This window comes from Lepidochelys olivacea, assembly GCF_965140295.1.
Source record: "Lepidochelys olivacea isolate rLepOli2 genome assembly, chromosome: 5".
NCBI classification, from domain to species: Eukaryota; Metazoa; Chordata; order Testudines; family Cheloniidae; genus Lepidochelys; species Lepidochelys olivacea.
In genome coordinates, this window is record NC_140415.1 from 45,903,620 (window position 1) to 45,923,059 (window position 19,440).

Below are 19,440 nucleotides of genomic sequence, written 5' to 3' on the forward strand. Positions count from 1 at the left end.
TGGTCATCATTAAGTTATTGTAGGTTTAATTAACTGATGGAAAACATCACTTTTTATGTGAACATTTTTTATTGTTTAACTCTAATAATAAATTAAATGATCTGACAGTGTCCCAATCTCTTCTCAGCCCTAATTAAAAATCAATAAATAAGTCAACCATTGATCCAACTTTTTTTTTTTGGAAGGATGAGTGGAAATTTTGGCCAGAAGCAAAATATTCCCATTCTTTTCATAATGGTAGTCATTTAAAAAACAAAAAAAAAATTAAAAGGTGGAAATCATAAGTCACTCCTCTGTAGTAGTTAAATTTTCTCTATTATATAACTTCTGGATCTTAAAGAAGGGATGAACAGCAATTGTGGGAAATGTTTCAATAAGTTGTGCAATGATTTAATTTAACTGCTGTGTAAACTATTTCAACAGAAAGCTATGTCTAGTGTTAAACTTTCTTGCATAGCTAACATTGCACATTTTGTGTATTCTCCCTGAAAAAGCACTTACTTACTAATTTATGTTTGCCTCTAATTTTTGTGGGTAAATTTGAACTAGCAACAAAGGAAATTGGCTCCGTATATGATCTGCTAGATTTTTTTATTCTTTACCTGAATAACGCTGTCCCTTTCACTTTAGGAACTTTGTTTTGCCATTCTTTTTCCCTGGTATTTGAACAAAATTAATATCTGTGGCAGGTGGGGGCCAAACAAAATCATGATGAACGTAGACGAGAATAGTTGTGCTCAGTTGATTCACTTTTTTAATTTTATGAATGACAAATATCTGTCAGTGCAAACATTGGTCATAGGGAAAGCAAAACAAAAAGAAGAGTTACTTTTGATAGTGTAAAAGGAAAACCTCATCAAAACCAACTTCATACAAATCTTAATGCTATAAATACATTTCATTATTACTTATTGAACTAATTTTCTAATACATAATGGGGCAGATCCTCAACTGGCATAGATTGGTGTAGTTCCATGTATTTCAGTAAAGTTATGCTGATTTTTGCCAGCTGCGGATCTGGCCCAATATTTGTAAGTTTTACATTATTCAAATATGGTATTTTTAAGCATGATGGAAAACTAAATAGTGGAATAATAAAACCAGCTAATCTGGCTCTTACAACAGTCTTGGCACTGGAACTTTCCAAAAAATGTACTTTGCCGCAAAAAATTTTAAAAGTGCCTTTTGTAATCCATAGACTGCCTACTTTCCGCTGTGGAATGACTCCATCTGAGCTCTCAGACTCTTGGGAATCGGATATTAACACTAGTGGATTTATTAACAAAGCTCTTTGGTAAAAGTTGAAACACCATGCTTTTGTCTACTAGATTTGGGACCGAAGGGGAGAGGTGGCGTTAGCCCAGTGGGCTAAACTTTTTACTTCGGGATAGGAGTTAAAATCTTTTCATGGGTCAGAAGTAAGTGGTCTCATATGAGTCCCTAGTGGACATCTGTTTGTGTCACAAAACCCAACACAGTACTCAAATTCTCCGAGGTATTGTACTGATATATGTCTTGGTGAAATCGTTCTCTCTCTCACTCACTCACTCACTCACTCTCTTCTTGAGATAGAAGTTCTGTTGGGGGAAGGCCACAGATTGCAGCAACTTCCTCTCTACTGGTGGAGGCAGAAGGGGCAGTGGAGTGCTGGGAAGGATAAGGAAGTGTCTGTGCTTCCCAAAAATTGGCTGGTAGGGAGCAAGACCAGAAGATGCATTGAACCAGCCTCCCACAGCAAGCTTTCTTTGGAACCTAGACCTCAGTCTAAAACTACCCTCCCACGACAAAAGTCCCAGATGAAGGGAAGGCAGTGAGAACACTATCTAACCTAATTCAGTAAGTTTTCTCTTGCATCCAAGCAAGTGAAAAGTCCAATGTGGTGCTGCTATCTGGCTGTTTTTCTAAGACATACAATTTCAGGAGATATGGGACACGATGTAATTTATGCAACACACAGCAAGCCAATGGGAGTTGTAGAGGCTCTGTCCCCCTGAAAATCAGGATGGTTGTTTAGGTGCTTAATTTTAGGCACCGAAGTTTGAAAATTTGGACACAAGACACTTCAGACTGGTGATCTGGTTGGGATCAGTTATTCTATGGAAGGTCACGTAAACTGACAAAAGGACCATACGAAGGTCTGAAATGACATGATGTTAGCCCTGTTGAAGTGTGTATTAGTTACCACATCTGCAACTCTTTGAATAACAGTGATTTTTTTAGATTCTTTACAGTTAACTCTGTCCTTATGAATTACTGTTCTGTGAAGGAAAAGCCCACATATATCTCCTGGGACTTAGTATTGTGTTGTGATCACTTTATCAAAGTCATCTGCTGTGGGTTCTTGTCATAGTCAAGTAGCCAACTGACAGTGCTGCCATGAGATATTACTATAGCAGACTTTGAGGCCAAGGTTTCAAAACTGAGTGCTTAAAGCTACCGAGGAGATGAGAGTGCTGAGCTCTTTTGAAAATCGTATCACTTATTTAGGGATTAAGGTAAGGATTTAATAGCCTAACTCTAGGCAACTATTTTTGAAAAACTTGCACTGAGAATTTTGTGAACTTTTTTTATAGTTACTCATATTTGTCATTAAAACAGCTAGTTTATAACATAAAATCACAGTTTATGGTGTGGGTGAAAGCTATGAGCAGGAAAATGTACAGAATGAAAGGACTATGAGACGTATAGATGAATACGATACGTTGGGGAACTCAACCCAGCTTTTATAAGGGAAATCATGCCTCACCAATCTTAGAATTCTTTCAGGGTGTCAACAAGAATGTGAACAAGGGTGATCTAGTTGATATAGTGTACTTGGGCTTTCAGAAGGCTTTTGACAAGGTCCCACACCAGAGGCTCTTAAGCAAAGGAAGCAGTCATGGGATAAAAGGGAAGGTCCTCTTATGGATCAGCAAATGGTTAAAAGATAGGAAACAAAGGGTAGGAATAAATGGTCAGTTTGCACAGTGAAGAGAGATCTTGAGACATACGCTGTTAGACAGATTCATATTTGATCTGGAAAAAGCAATGAACAGGTGGCAAAATTTGCAGACAATACAAAATTAATCAAGATACTTAAGTCCAAAGTGACTGACTGCAAAGAGTTACAAAGGGATCTCACAAAACTGGGTGAATGGGCCACAAAATGGCAGATGAAATTCAGTGTTGATAAATGCAAAGTTATGCACATTGAAAAACATAATCCCAACTATACATGCAAAATGATGGGGTCTAAATGAACTATTAGCACTCAAGAAAGGTCTTGGAGATAATATCTTGGAGTTATTATTATTATTGGAGTATGTTGTCTCTGAAAACATCTGCTCAGCGTGCAGTGGCAGATGACAAAGCTTAACAGAATGTTAGAAACCATTAGGAAAGGGCTACTAAGACAGAAAATATCATAATGACACATATAAACTGTGGTATGTCCACACCTTGAATACTGCATGCAGTTCTGGTCTCCTCATCTCAAAAAGATATATGACTTGGAAAAAGTACAGAACGGCAAAAAAAATTATTAGGGGTATGGAACAACTTCCATCTGAGGAGAGATTAGAAGGACTGGGACTGTTTAGCTTGGAAAAGAGGCAACTAAAGGGGAGTATGATAGAGGTAATCATAACTGGTGTGGAGAAAGTGAATAAGGAAGTGTTGTTTACACTTTCACATTACACAAGAACTAGGAATCACCCAATGAAATTAATAGGCAGGAGGTTTAAAACAAAAGGAAGTACTTCTTCACACAGCCAACCTGTGGAACTTGTTGCCAGGGGATGCTGTGAAGCCCAAAAGCATAGCTGGATTTAAAAAAGAATTTGATAAATTCTTGGAGGATAGGTCCATCAATGGCTATTAGCCGAACCTCCGACTGCCAGAAGCTGGGACTGGACGACAGGAAATGGATCACTGAACAATTATCCTGTTGTTGTGTTCATTCCCTCTGAAGCATGTGGCACCAGCCACTGTTGAAAGACATGATGCTGGGTAGATGACCCATTGGTCTGAGCCATTATGGCCATTCTTACGTTTTAACATACAGTCTAAATGTCCAAAGTTGTACAAGCTACAACTTCTGCCTCAGCATAAGTCTTTTGTGGTTTACTGAGATGAGACTCTAGAACTGATTTTTTCTGTCATCCCGGATAAAGACTTGCATAAATGTTTGAGTCTTATGTTTGTATTTTTTCCTTCCATTGTTAGACTCCTTTTTTTAATGAAACCGGTTAGCTTTCTAGAAACAGACATTTTATGATGAAACAGAAGACGGATAGTAGGCATCATAATCAGTAATAAATTGTAACATAAATGTGTTTCATTTAAAATGCCAACTAGTGCTAGTATCTGCCACTTTATACTTACCATATACACTGTATTTTGGGAGAAATCATTCTGAAGTAAGAAGTTGTATGGTTGGTTGGCTGTTAAACAGCAATTAAACTTCAGTTTCAGCAATCTCTCTTCCATATTCTGTTATATACTGAAACTGCATTGCATCTTATCTTATCTTTGAACTCAAATGTTATACTCATAAACAGTTTCAAATGCAACAAAATCTAAGAACTTTCTCTGTTCATATACATTCCCGTCAGGATGTGAAGCCCTAATACAGCAAAGCATTTTAATCCATCCCTGCTCAACAAAGCAATTAAGCACATGCTCTCCTTTAAATTAAGAGGCTGGGACTGTTCACCAGCCCTTCTCAGCCTCCCCCTTTTTCAATTCTTAACAACTTAAATATATTAATAGATGTACAGATTTTAAGGCCAGAAATGACCATTGTGATCATCTGGTATAATATACCAGAATCATAACACAGGCCATAGAATTTACCAGGGATTCCTGCATCAACCCCATAACTTCGGTTTGAGCTAGAGCCTAATTTAAAGACTTCAAGTGAAGGAGCATCCAATGTATCCCTAGGTAAGTTGCTCCAATGGTTAATTACCTTCACTGTTTAAAAACAAACCCACCTCTTATTGCTTGTCTGAGTTGGTCTAACTTCAGCTTTATTGGGTCTTGTTATGCAGTTGTCTGCTAGATTAAAGAGCCTTCTATAGTTAGAAATCTTTTCCTTACATAAATACTTTGTGGTCAAGTCACCTTGTTAGTCTTTTTGATAAACTAAATAGATTGAGCTACTTTAGACTTTCACTGTAAAGCAGGTTTTCAAGACCTCAGTTTCTTCTATAATGACAGGTTTCAGAGTAACAGCCATGTTAGTCTGTATTCACAAAAAGAAAAGGAGTACTTGTGGCACCTTAGAGACTAACCAATTTATTTGAGCATAAGCTTTCGTGAGCTACATGCATCCGATGAAGTGAGCTGTAGCTCACAAAAGCTTATGCTCAAATAAATTGGTTAGTCTCTAAGGTGCCACAAGTACTCCTTTTCAGTTTCTTATAGCTCTTTTCTCAACCCTGTCCAGTTTGTCAAGTTCTATTCTAAAGTCTGTGATATCAGAACTGGACACAGTGTTTCAGTAATTATGCAATTGAAGCTGTATACAATATCAGTAACATGTTTCTATTTCTATTCTGTATTTCCCTGCTTATATACGCGAGGTTTCTGTTTGCTTTCTTAGCCACCACATTTTCACTTGGGGATCATGTTCAGATGGTTGTCCACAACCACTAAATCGACCTCCGCATCTGCTTTTTCTCCCTACATGTAGACACAATAAAATGATAGTCAGCAGGTGCTCAGGAAAGATGTTCCCATCATATAAACAGCTCCTACATGGTATTATGCTGAGTGACTTATCTGGCTTGACTTTTTTAAAGGGGATTTTTCATTTTCATTCAACTACCTTTCTTTTTTAAGTAGAGAGATTCCAAAATGTCTGTTTCAAACAGTATGGTAGTTCATTATACAAATGTTTAGAAACTTCATCAGTTTCTTCATCTCCCAGGGTCACAGAGTGTTTAGTGATCCCTTAGTAGGCTAGTTTACAGTACTGTCATTTTTTGTTCAGATTCAAGTAAAGAGAAAGTGCTTCCTTGTCAGTGTTCTATGGATTGTTAAAGAAAATGTTTGAGGTAATGTTAAGCATGCTGAATGGGGGAAAAATATTAGCAGGCACATGTAGTATGCCTTGATAGCTAGTGGAAGGAATAAGAGGTAATAAGTTATTTGTGTACAGATGTGTACAATAAATAATGTTTGATGAAAATATGATTGTCATGATTACAGGGCTGCCCCTTTCTGGTCTCTCAGACTGCACCTCTTCTGGTCTCAGGCTTCATGCATTTACACCTATGAGGGGTAGAATTCCATAATTCCATAATTCTTAGTTTGGGCCTGGGGCTATAGTACCCTGTGTAACAACCATGTTTTACCCAGCAGGTGGACTGAGTTCTGGCACCTGTGGTTTTTCTCTGTGGGAGTCTGTGTCCAATGGTATACAGTGACCAGACAGCCTTCTTAAAATCAAAACATCATTTAACAATATGAACTGAAGCATTTAGAGAGAGAGCATTTTAAAACAATCTACATGCATGTAACAAGAAAAGGAGTACTTGTGGCACCTTAGCGACTAACCAATTTATTTGAGCATAAGCTTTCGTGAGCTACAGTTCACTTCATCGGATGCATTCAGTGGAAAATACAGTGAGGAGATTTATATACACACAGAACATGAAAAAAATGGGTGTTGTTATACACTACAGTACCCACCTGCTGAAGTGAAGAAACAAATTGACAGAGCCAGAAGAGTACCCAGAAGTCTCCTACTACAGGACAGGCCCATCAAAGAAAATAACAGAACGCCACTAGCCATCACCTTCAGCCTCTAACTAAAATCTCTCCAACACATCATCAAGGATCTACAACCTATCCTGAAGGATGACCCATCACTCTCACAAATCTTGGGAGACAGGCCAGTCCTTGCCTACAGACAGCCCCCCAACCTGAATACTCACCAGCAACCACACAACAGAACCACTAACCCAGGAACCTATCCTTGCAACAAAGCCTGTTGCCAACTGTGTCCACATATCTATTCAGGGGACACCATCATAGGGTCTAATCATATCAGCCACGCTATCAGAGGCTCGTTCACCTGCGCATCTGCCAATGTGACATATGCCATCATGTGTCAGCAATGCCCCTGTACCATGTACATTGGCCAAACTGGACAGTCTCTATGTAAAAGAATAAATGGACACAAATCGTACGTCAAGAATTAGAACATTCAAAAACCAGTCGGAGAACACTTCAATCTCTCTGGTCACTCGATTACAGACCTAAAAGTCGCAATACTACAACAAAAAGTCTTCAAAAACAGGCTCCAACAAGAGACTGCTGAATTGGAATTAATTTGCAAACTGGATACAATTAACTTAGGCTTGAATAGAGACTGGGAGTGGATGGGTCATTACACAAAGTAAAACGATTTCCCCATGTTTATCCCCCCCACCCCCCCAACTGTTCCTCAGATGTTCTTGTCAACTGCTGGGAATGGTCCACCTTGATTATCACTACAAAAGGTTTTCTCCCTCCTCTCCCCCCCCTTCCCCGCCCCCGCGCTCTCCTGCTGGTATTAGCTCATCTTAAGTGATCAGTCTCCTTACAGTGTGTATGATAACACCCATTTTTTCATGTTCTGTGTGTATATAAATCTCCTCATTGTATTTTCCACTGAATGCATCCGATGAAGTGAGCTGTAGCTCACGAAAGCTTATGCTCAAATAAATTGGTTGGTCTCTAAGGTGCCACAAGTACTCCTTTTCTTTTTGCGAATACAGACTAACACGGCTGCTACTCTGAAATCTACATGCATGTGTATCTTATGTAAGGGTTTACCAATCCCTGATAGTAATCTAGATAGGCCTGACTTCTACAGATACCACAGTGGGTAGGTGTATCTCAGCCTGGTTCCCCTGAACAATGGCTCCTCTCTCTTGAGTGTGTGTTCCTTTTGATCTTCTCTATTTGTGAACCTTTTTCAGTCCTGGCACTCTCTCTTAACAGCTCTCAAGTGTTTGCTGGTAAGTGGCTTATCTTGATCTATTGTTTCTGTTCTTGCTTGTTTTTCCCCAAGACCCTTTATTAAACAAAGCCAGTATGTTCCTGCAGTAAACATCCCAATAACCAGGTCGACATACTGTATTCATTAATTATTACAGAGCATCTCCAAATCTGTCACTGATCATATGAGAGTAAATTGCTTTTTATAACAAAAAGCACAATTAAGTATTTGCCAGACTGATTCTGCAAAGCATTTAGACATAATTCATTATTTCAAATGTACTCAGTCAGATCCCTTGCCTTCTTTTCTTTAAGGTGAAGATCTTCAATCAGGAAACAGCAGGTTAATGTTTGCTAACAAATGTTAGTGTTTCAAACTGTACTTCCTCCCCAATACATTTTTTGCTGTAGAAGCCTTAATTAGAGTTGAAAGGCTTTACAAGACGTTCATACTAATTACAAAGAATGAGTATTTGGATCTGTCTTGCAGATGAGGTGGTGCAGAGACAACCAGCGACTGGGCTTCAGTTGGGAATCTTGAGACTTTAGTGACTTCATACAGAATGAAAGCAAGCAAGCTCATGATTCCACTCCCAGTTGGTAAATTCCTGAACAGTTAGGCTAACTCAGTAGTTGTGGCCAAGATTGTTCCCTGCAGTGATGACTTTTTATGCGATTTGTAATTTTCTCTTGAAATACAAACAATAGAAATACTACACTGTGGCTTTTCTTTCTTCGTACGTTTTAATAAATGTTGGAATTACGGAAGATCTTGAATAAGTTTTCAAAACATAATGTAATAGCTGTAGAGTTAAGGAATTCCAAAAGTCAATAAATAAGGAGTAATGGAACAAATCTCCTGATTGAAAATTTGCAACCCTGATTTGGAGATGTTGAAAATCTTGGTTAGCTTGACTAAAGCGCAAGAATATGCAACATTTGTTTTAAGTGAGGAAAGAGGGAAATGAATCCCTATCTTTTTTAAACCTACTATAGCTTGAGAATCCTTTCAGGGATTTGGGGTGAAATCCTGGCTCCATAAAGTCAATGGCAAAACTCCCATTGATTTTAATGGGGTCAGGATTCACTTTTTATGTGTAGAATAACAGAGCAGTTGAAATGGACATCAGTTTTCTGTGCTTTTATTATAATTTGTGCTATGCTGGAAGCAAGTCCACATGTACTTTGGCCATCTTTATCAGAGCACCAGGAAATGTGAATTTGCAAGATGGAGTGAACAAGGGTTCCATCAGTAGCCTTATGGAATAACCTCAGCACAATATTATCAACTCTTTCTCTTGCCCTTTGGCACACAGGTAATTTGGGCACACAAATGGCATGCACTTTAAGGTCTCACATCTGCAAGCTGTATTTTTGACAGGAAAAAAGCTGAAATAAATAGGGTGAGATAAAAATGGAACAAAAGGAAATATGAAATCAGTTAAGGAAACTCAGCTGGGTTTTAACAATTTTGCAAAATGTGTATTAGTAATATTTCATATCTTAGCTTCATATCATGTTTTTCATGCCAAAACACTTTATGGACATTACATATTGTATTTTGGCATTGCCTCCCTTACCACTAAGATGCAGCTGCTTGGGTAGAATATGCAACTGTTTAACAGCATATCACAATGATGCAAGTTTGCAGCAATAATAAATATATAGCTGATACAAGGGGTTTTTAACTGAACGCATAAAATCCAATTTACACTTTGTTGCTTTTGGTCTCTAAGTAACAAGTGGTATTGCTCATATGCAATATTATTTTAGTGGGGAATAATGGGATTAAAGCCTACTGGGATTACTCCTTTTTTGCTGTCCTGTCTGTTTGGAGCTCTCTCCAACCAACTTACTACACCTCAGCTTAAAACCTTTCTATTTTCATTATATTATAAGTGACTGTTAAGTATTTTGTGATGCCTGCATGAAGGATGCTGTCTAAAAATTGCAGATGTGAAACTGGCCTTCCCTTTTACTCTTCCTGAGTAAGCTTCATTTTGCTGTTAAGAATGCACATCCTATTATGGATCTGTAACTGCAAGAATAGCCCTACATGAGCTTTAGTAAGACAAACATCTACAAGATTTCTATCAAGCATTCTTAAAATTATAATACCCACCGGCTGAAGTGAAAAAACAGATTGACAGAGCCAGAAGATTACCCAGAAGTCACCTACTACAGGACAGGCCCAACAAAGAAAATAACAGAACACCACTAGCCGTCACCTTCAGCCCCCAACTAAAACCTCTCCAATGCATCATCAAAGATTTACAACCTATCCTGAAAAATGATCCTTCACTCTCACAGGTCTTGGGAGACTGACCAGTCCTCACTTACAGACAGCCCCCCAACCTGAAGCAAATACTCTCCAGCAAACACACAACAAACACACTAACCCAGGAACCTATCCTTGCAACAAAGCCTGATGCCAGCTCTGTCCACATATTTATTCAAGTGACACCATCATAGGACCAAATCACATTAGCCGCACCATTAGGGGCTTGTCCACCTGTACATCTACCAATGTGATATATGCCATCATGTGCCAGCAATGCCCCTCTGCCATGTACATTGGCCAGACCGGACAGTCTCTACGCAAAAGAATAAATGGACACAAATCTGACATAGGAATCATAACATTCAAAAACCGGGAGGAGAACACTTTAACCTCTCTGGCCACTCAGTAAAAGATTTAAGGGTGGCAATTTTGCAACAGAAAAGCTTCAAAAACAGACTCCAACGAGAAACTGCTGAGCTTGAATTAATATGCAAACTAAATATCATTAACTTGGGTTTGAATAGAGACTGGGAGTGGCTGGGTCATTATACATATTGAATCTATTTCCCCATGTTAAGTATCCTCACACCTTCTTGTCAACTGTCTAAATGGGCCATCTTGATTATCACTACAAAAGTTTTTTTCTCCTGCTGATAATAGCTCATCTTAACTAATTAGCCTCTCACAGTTTGTATGGCAACTTCCACTTTCTCTGTATGTATATATATTTCTTCTTACTATATGTTCCATTGTATGCATCCGATGAAGTGGGCTGTAGTCCACGAAAGCTTATGCTCTAATTAATTTGTTAGTCTCTAAGGTGCCACAAGTACTCTTGTTCTTTTTAGAAAGAACTAGTGGCATTAACGTTTTTCTGAAAGCTCACTCTTGGATGTTTACTTGACTTTGATATTGATCCTCATTTCAGCTTTCCTGTTGCAGCAGAATGTGGTGTATGCACCCCTTCCAACAGTACAAAGCTATAAATACAGATAGCTGCGGAGAAAAATAGGGATGCACTTTTAACATAATGAGTTGGTATCCATGGCCATCACTTCAGTGATGGTGTGCCTGATACCCTATGCAGCATGTTGCTTGACATATGAGGCGCATGAGATGGCCTTGTGCCTTTTTGGAAGATTACCTGGCATACTTTGAAGGGCCTGAAATAGGAGGAGAAAATATCACATTTTCTCCTTCCTCATGCCTCTCACTTTGTGGCTGCATGGAGAGAGATTTCTCCCTTTCTCATTCTTAGTTTCTGGGATGGTGGGGTTACTTTCCCCTGAACCCCACCGGGAAACAAAATTCTCTATCTTCCTCTTACATCACTCTTCCTGTGAGTGCTCCCCCTTCTGCCTCAGACAGCAGGGAGCACTCCTTTGATCAATGGCTCATTTACTCTGGCTAAGCCCAGCAAAAGTGAATAGCACAGTGATCAACTCACTTGCCCAGTAGACCCTATTATACTGAACATGTGTAAACTGTGATCTCACAAAGACCTGGGTGGGGCCCTGTGCAAAGTTGCTCAGTCTGAGGTGTTTTTGTTGTTGTTGGTTTAAATGGTGTGTTTGAAAGCACCAAAATATATAATGACTGGTTTCAGAGTAACAGCTGTATTCACAAAAAGAAAAGGAGTACTTGTGGCACCTTAGAGACTAACCAATTTATTTGAGCATAAGCTTTCGTGAGCTACAGCTCACTTCATCGGATGCTGTAGCTCACGAAAGCTTATGCTCAAATAAATTGGTTAGTCTCTAAGGTGCCACAAGTACTCCTTTTCTTTTTCCAAAATATATAGAAGCTACTTTCATTGTCATAGTTCAAAGGTTTCACTGAAAGTTGCAATGCCATTAATGAATAACATTTCAGGAAAACTAGAGCCAAGATGCTTAAAGGATCTGCTCATTTTAGATTGTATGATTCTCGAACTTATATTTTGTAAACAAACGGTATAGGAACTCCTCTGCATGGCTTTGTTTTGGACTGTACCAAACATAAGACGAAAAGATCTAATTGTGCCTGCAGTTGTTCCATACATTGGGACTGCTGTTTCAGCTTTCTGTGTGGCCTTCCATTAGGCTGTTTGTTTAAACTGAGCCAAAAGCCACTTTTCTAAAGATGATTTATTCTCCCTCTCAAGTTGACAGAATGGGTATGTGGGGAAGCTCAATTCTACAATTTGGTGGGAGCCTTCTATCTTCAGTTAATAGGATTCAAAAGTACAAGGAGATAATGTAGAACTGGCCATAAAATCATTCTAGAACATAGTTGCAGGGGTCTCACCTTGTTGTTCTAATGTCTTGCTTTCAGGGCTTTTTTTTTTTTTTCTTTTTTAATAAGCAACACAGTATGCAGCTGACTCAGATCTGAACTTTGCAACTCTTCTTCTCCTTTCTATGATGGGCCAAACCAAAAACCTGCAACTGAACACTTCTGAACTTAAGATCAAGCCCTGGCTTCAAATGTTATAATTTGGATCTATCTCCAACTTTAAATTATTTTGCACAAATATACAAAGTGGAGGAGAGTACACTTCTCTAATGCAGATAAGTGGAAAGAGCATTTAGTTTTATTTATCTTCTTTGCATTTAAGAACATTACGCATTAAGAATTCACTTTAAAAATGAATGTTTTTTTTCTGATTAAAAACAAAAAAGAGGAAGTAGCTGGGTTCCCCTACTTAGACATTGGAGCTCACTTTGCTCTGTGTTAATGTAACTTAGGGCTTGCCTACACAGTGGGATAATATGCACTACGGGAGTGTGATTTCTAATGTGTTGCACATTAGTCTGTGTAAACATTGCTGAAGCACACTAAAGGTTCCCTAATGTGCTTTAATGTAGTGCTGAACTACATTATAGTACTCTAGGGAATCTTTGGTGCTCTTCAGCAAGGTCTACAGCAGGGGTGGGCTGTTCCTGGAAGCAGCGGCATGTCCCCCCCACCCCCGGCTCCTATGTGTAGGGGCAGCCAGGGGGCTCCGCACGCTGCTGCCGCCCTAAGTGCCTCCCCTGCAGCTCCCAGTCTCACCCCAGAGCCTGTACCCCCAGCCCTCATCCTCTCCTCCACCCCAACCCCCAATTTTGTGAGCATTCATAGCCCGCCATACAATGTCCATACCCAGATGTGGCCCTAGAGCCAAAAAGTTTGCCCACCCCCAGTCTACAGGGACCAATTAATCAGCAACATGTTAGTGCACTTTAGAAATCACACCCCGATAGTGTATATTACACTCACACATAGACAAGCCCTGTGCATAGTGTCTGGCCATAAAAGGTGGAATGTCTTAAAAAGAAGTGAGTATGAGTGATAATTTGGGGTAATTCATTTTATGTATGATAAAATAGTAACCAAACGGTTGTTACCCTGTACATTAGTGACATTGTATAGTTACTGCCATTTCTGAATGTTGTATGGATCTCAGGGATGAGTGATTACAGAACATCTGCAGTAGACTTTGCTTAAATTGGATTTGGATTGTCCATATGGCTAAGTAACATGAATAAAAGGTCATTTTTCCAAACCAAATGAAACCTACTTTCTGTATGAGTTGTGCTAATGCTTGCTGAACAGGGAGTTCTGATCACCCTCTCTCAAAAAAGGATATAGCAGGTATAGAGGGAGTTCAGAGACTGGCATGAAAATGATTTGAGTCATGGAAAAAATTTCTCCATGAAGGGAAATTTAAGCATAGGAGTGCTTATTTTACACAGGATGCAAATAGGAGGGAACATGATAGAGGTGTACAAATAATGAATGGCATGGAGAAGGTAAACTTGGTAGTTCTATTCACTTTTTCTTCTAATATAAGAACATTCAATACAAATGAAAGGCAACAAATTTACAACTGATAAAGGGAAATGTATATTTTTTAACAGTGTATCATTTTGTTTGCGACACTCATCCCAATTTATAATTAAAGCTAAGTGGTTACTAGGTTTAAAAATGCTTAAACATTTATTTGCATAAAGAAAACATCCACAGTTCCACCAGATAGGATTTTTGTTTATAAGGGATATAAACTCACATTCTTCAGGACACAAGCCAACTACTAAATAATAAGAGTAAGGAAGAAAGTTTCCTTGTGAATGGGTTATTCCATTATTGTAGACTGCAAAGTTTCTTGCACCTTCTTCTCAAGCATCCAGAACAGGCTAATGGTAGAAACAGGATTGTGGATCACATGGGCCAAGGGTCTAATCTGCAGGGCTGAATAGAGATTTTTGAGAGTTTAGGGCAAAATCTGAAAATGAGCCTCCCCTACCCCTTTCCCAAAAAAACAAAAAACAAACAAACAAAAAAACCACTGAGAGGAAGCCAGGGGGTGGGAAGGGGTTGGAGAGCGAGCCCTCCCCACACTCACCCTGCAGCTCCCGGGAGGCTGGGCCTGGCTCCTCTCACGATGGAGGGGCAGGTAGCCAGGCCAAACCTAAATGGCGCTGAGCCCTATGCGCCAGTTGCAATGACACTCGCTCAGATTTGGCTTGACCACCCCTCCTTTGTGATGGATGAGCCACCGGGCCAGATCTGAGTGATGCTGCAACCCCATATACCAAGTCACAATGCCACTCTGTTTGGGGGCGTTCCCAAACAAGGAGCCAAGAGCAATCTGCCCCTTTTCCACCCACACCCTCTGGATGGCCTGGCTGATCTGATATGGCAATTTCTATATCCCTATTATGCTGTACATCTTCATGGGGAAAAAAAACTGTTAACATGTGAGTTTTTTCCCTGTTCTCATCTAAAGGAGATGTGGGAAAGCTGTGCTCCCATTTGGGGGCATCCCTTATACAAGAATTAATTTATGTAAAAGTACTTGCGTACAACCATGATGCTTGTTTTAGTAATACATATAATTGGAAAACAGAACATTTATTTATTTGGGGAAGATTTGAATTGTGAAGGAATAATTTAGAGGTTACTCTGCTTTCTTGAATCATAGCTCCTGGAGAGCTTTTATTAACTTGTCATAAATTACATATGAAATATTACTAATTTACTTTAGGGATGCAGAAATTCTGATGAATAATCCTAAGAATTGAAAACTCGTGATCTCACCTCTGAGGGAACCACTTTTGCTAACACCATGACATCTCTGGGAAAACTGAGTCACAGAATCATTATCAAACTGTTGAATTTGATGTTTTTTGAAAACTGGGAAACTGCTTCTGACTTTATCATCACAGGCAAATTCTCTTATCTGTGTGCTACATGTGAAAAATCATACATTTTTAATGGTTTTTCCTTCCAGCATTCACATGAAATCTCCACCTAGTAAAGTAAATGTGAACCTCGTTCTCTGTCTTTTTGTAAACAGTATTTTATTGCATTAATCACTCATGTTAAGAACACAATTTCTCCATTAAACTCTTACTTAAGAGCACAGGCGACATCAGAAAAAATTTATTGTTACAGTGGACTTTCCCTGCATTCCAATAATTATTTAAAATAGAAATACTGAGAGAATTCATTTTTTTTGGCAGACTAGTGTATCATCTCTCACTGTATGTTATTACAAAGGGTGTATTCGAGTTAAAAGCACATCAGCCTGCCTGAAAACTTCACTTTGTTTTTTTTCCTCCCTTTTGAGAGTCAGGTAGTGAACTGAACTATTGTTATAATGATACTTTGTAGTTACAGTGAAGGATTTTGTAATTGCCAAGTTTTAATAAGAAAATGTATCAAGTTGCATTTTAATAATTTACCTCATACAGCAATGTATATGAGTGGCCTAATTACCAGAGGAGCAGATGCCTTTTTTGCAGTTTCAGCTGTAATGGAGAGGTTTTGGGTGGAAAAAATACAAAGTTTAGTTTTAGCTATGTTAATGTAAATTGGGAAAACATCCAGGAAATGATGTCAGCAACAGTCTGCAAAACAGAGAAACAGGCTGAGTTGTGGGACTGGAATGAGTGAGATACTGATTTGAGTCTCATCACATGACAATGATTGTTGAAACAAAGTATGTGTATGAGGTTATCTGGGTACATCTACAACTGTAGAATGAGAAGAGGAGCTCACCAAGAACAGAGTGCTGTGAGACACCCACTTACATTGGAAGAGGAGAAATCCAAATTCTTGGGGTAAAATCCTGGACCCATTGAAGCAAGTGGAGTTTCCCATAGACTTCAGAAGAGCCAGGATTTCACCACTGGTCTCAAAGGACTCAAATAAAGGCCCCATTTCACTTTGCTGACGCAACATGTGGTTTGAAAGTTTTGAGACAAAGGAAATAGGAATGTCTTTGTGGCACTCTCTAATCTTCATATATCAGGTAGCAGTAGTAATATTCAGTGGCTTTCTGCTTTTAATAAATGGCAGATAGGAATTCATTTGGGTTCTAGATTCTTTTTCCTTCAAGATCAGTTGGCCATTAGTATTTTATTTTTAAAATATTTTAAAAAATCCTAGATTCTTATCTCTGAATAGCTAACTTCAGTGCATTTCCTGCTCATCTCCCCCCCCTCCACCCCCCGACATAATTCAGGGCAGGTAAAGAGGCATATGTTATGCTCCATTTCTGATTTTAAGGAAGCAATTTGAATATAAATTGGGGGGTGCCAGCAATCTCAGTTGTCACCTCTAGGTGATTATTTTGTCTGTATTAAGATCAGTATAGTTCTGGAATTTGTATTAGCTACTGTTTTTAATTTTTTTTCAGTATAGCTTTTGAACACACTATCAAAGTGGATTTAGGGCTTGTCACAGGCAAAAAGTTTGCCATAGCTATTCCACAGTAGCTCCCCAGGTGGACAATCTTATTCTGTATAAGAGTGCCTTTGTGCACTTTACCTTAAGGGCATTAAGTGGACCGGAGGATTAGGATAAATCGCATAAAGGCAGTCTTAATGCAGAACAAAAGTGTCCACATGAGGAGCTAGTGCAGAGTGATTGGTGTGTTTTAATTCCACACCCTAGCTTATTTCACAATCGCTTCCTCATGAAGACAAGCCCTTACTGTAATAGTTGCACAACAGCTTCTTAGTCCAAATGCAAGCCCTGATGCTGGACACCACAGATTTTTCTCAGATGAACAAACCAGAACTTACGAGCTATTGATGTCTGTAAATAGAGCAGTGTAACAGTGCACTGCATTTCAAATGACTGAGTTACCAAAGACTAGAAGGGGGCTTTCCGTGGCCTCTTTCACCATCAAAGTTCAGATTTGGATTGAGGTTTCTGATGCACCTTACACAATATAAGATCTTCAGGGTCCAATCTAAACTGCCTCCCACCTGCATTTGGTCCACCCAACTCCCATGAAAACAACACTTATCCCACCTCAGCTATATAGAAGTAGAAAAGCTACAAGAGTAGACAGCCGTCTGACAAGGAAGGAGCACAAATAGGCAGGGGAGGTATGGCATATCTGTGGTGCAGTACCAGACTGCGGCAGGAGATGGAAAGAACAGATAGATTGAGCAGTGAGGGTGCTGAGAGAGTGTGCAGTCCATTGACAGCTCTATTTCTGGATCCGTAAGGTGTTTGGCAGTGAGCAGGGCTCCTGAATATGTAAGAACTTCTGCAGCAACATGGATCACCTAAGGCTGCTACTCTCAGCATTACCCAATGAGGATGAGATGCCATGTACTTGTATGTTGGATATTATGACTTGTTTTGTCATAAAGTTAAGCAAAGATTAAGAATACTGTGCAATATCAGTTCTGCAGAACTATTTCAAAATCTTGGAACTGTGATATGTTTCTATAGATCTGATGTGTTCCAGTGGGTGAGTTATTCCCAGTTGCACTTCTGTTTTGCTCTTTGTTGAGATGTAAGCTGGAACAGGAACAGTAGGCTGCAGTTTAGCTAGGAAGCTGTTTCAGGGAAATAGCATGAGATCGGGTTCATTCACTGCACGACTGTCCAATATGATCCTGACATGAAAGAGCTTGTATCCTCTCTCCTTCCCAGTGGTACCCAATGTCATTCTGCGTGTTTGAGTCCCAGCACTAAAAACAGGGCAGCACTCTAACATTGCAGTTACTAAAAACTACCTAAACAAGTGTGAGCATTTTACTGGATAACTCCCAAAAGCTAGTAGTTTCAATGAGTGGGTTGTGGGTGGCTGAGTATGTTTGGAGTTGCTGGGACCTTGCTTACAAAGTTTTTGACAAATAGCTGCAAGTAGGATGGGACAAAACAGATACTGTAAGTACAGCAGTGCAGCAGGAGATTAATCACTCCATTGAGTCTAAGCTGGGAAGTTTCCAGGAGGCTGTATTTGACAGGCCCTTGTTAGAACTTTCACATGTTGATTTAGATCTTTGCAAAACATTGGATTGTTCTCTGAAGCTGCGGGGGTAGAGTCGAGCTTTTTTTTTTTCCTCTCTGCTAACATTTTCATCTTCTTTCTCTCCTCTAGGTGTGTGATGTAAAAGCAGTGGGCAGTCCTTGGGCCCTCCCCCACACTACTGTAACGTCATGTGCCAGTATGAATATTAACACAGAAACACATACTTCAGTACTCAACAACCAAAGGAGAAGCTAAACACTAAGAACAAATGACTGGACTGCTTGCAAAACTTTGGGCAGCTAACTGCTTCTCCTTCCCTGCTATTGTGAAACAGCTGAAAGAGCAGAACTGAAGCAGCATTTTTTGTGGATATTTTTTCTTTTTTTAATTTAATTTTTTTCCCCTTTGTTTTGGGTTTCAGACTCTCAAACTGCATTGACCATAAGCACTGGACAGCAATATGTGTCATGTCATTGTAACTTGTCGCTCAATGCTGTGGACACTCCTGAGTATTGTCGTGGCTTTTGCAGAGCTCATAGCTTTCATGAGTGCAGATTGGCTAATTGGCAAAGCCAAGCCTGTGAGTTCCGAAGATATGGACAACAGGACAGGAGGCTCACAGGACCCTTACCATCCAACTTTGGGCATCTATGGGCGTTGTACCAGAATCTCCCACATGCAGGTTTCCAGACGAGACACACTTTGTGGGCCCTATGCAGAGAACTTTAATGAGATTGCCAGTGGGTTCTGGCAGGCTACCGCTATTTTCCTAGCTGTGGGGATCATGATTCTCTGTGCTGTGGCATTTGTGTCTGTCTTTACTATGTGTGTGCAGAGTATAATGAAAAAAAGTATTTTTAATGTCTGTGGGCTGCTACAAGGGATTGCAGGTAAGTGTGATGTGACAGCAACTGAAAACTTCCCCAACGATTTTATACATATCTCTCCCATA

At 39.5% G+C, this 19,440-nt stretch overlaps 2 protein-coding genes across 7 annotated transcripts in view; one reads left to right on the plus strand and one right to left on the minus strand.

Annotated features, from left to right (window-relative positions):
- The window catches only part of LHFPL2 (LHFPL tetraspan subfamily member 2), a 191,557-nt gene that overhangs the window by 142,571 nt on the left and 29,546 nt on the right, over positions 1–19,440 (plus strand). For all 6 annotated transcript variants that reach the window (XM_084628711.1, XM_084628707.1, XM_084628708.1 and 3 more), the window contains one exon: positions 18,618–19,378. In XM_084628711.1, the coding sequence (XP_084484837.1) occupies positions 18,949–19,378 (430 nt within the window). In that variant the 5' untranslated portion in view covers positions 18,618–18,948. The remainder of the gene's footprint in view (positions 1–18,617; positions 19,379–19,440) is intronic.
- SCAMP1 (secretory carrier membrane protein 1) overlaps positions 14,191–19,440 on the minus strand; it is a 125,748-nt gene continuing 120,498 nt past the window's right edge. The window contains exon 10 of the mRNA XM_084628704.1: positions 14,191–14,461. Coding sequence (XP_084484830.1) covers positions 14,346–14,461 — 116 coding nt within the window. The 3' untranslated portion in view covers positions 14,191–14,345. The remainder of the gene's footprint in view (positions 14,462–19,440) is intronic.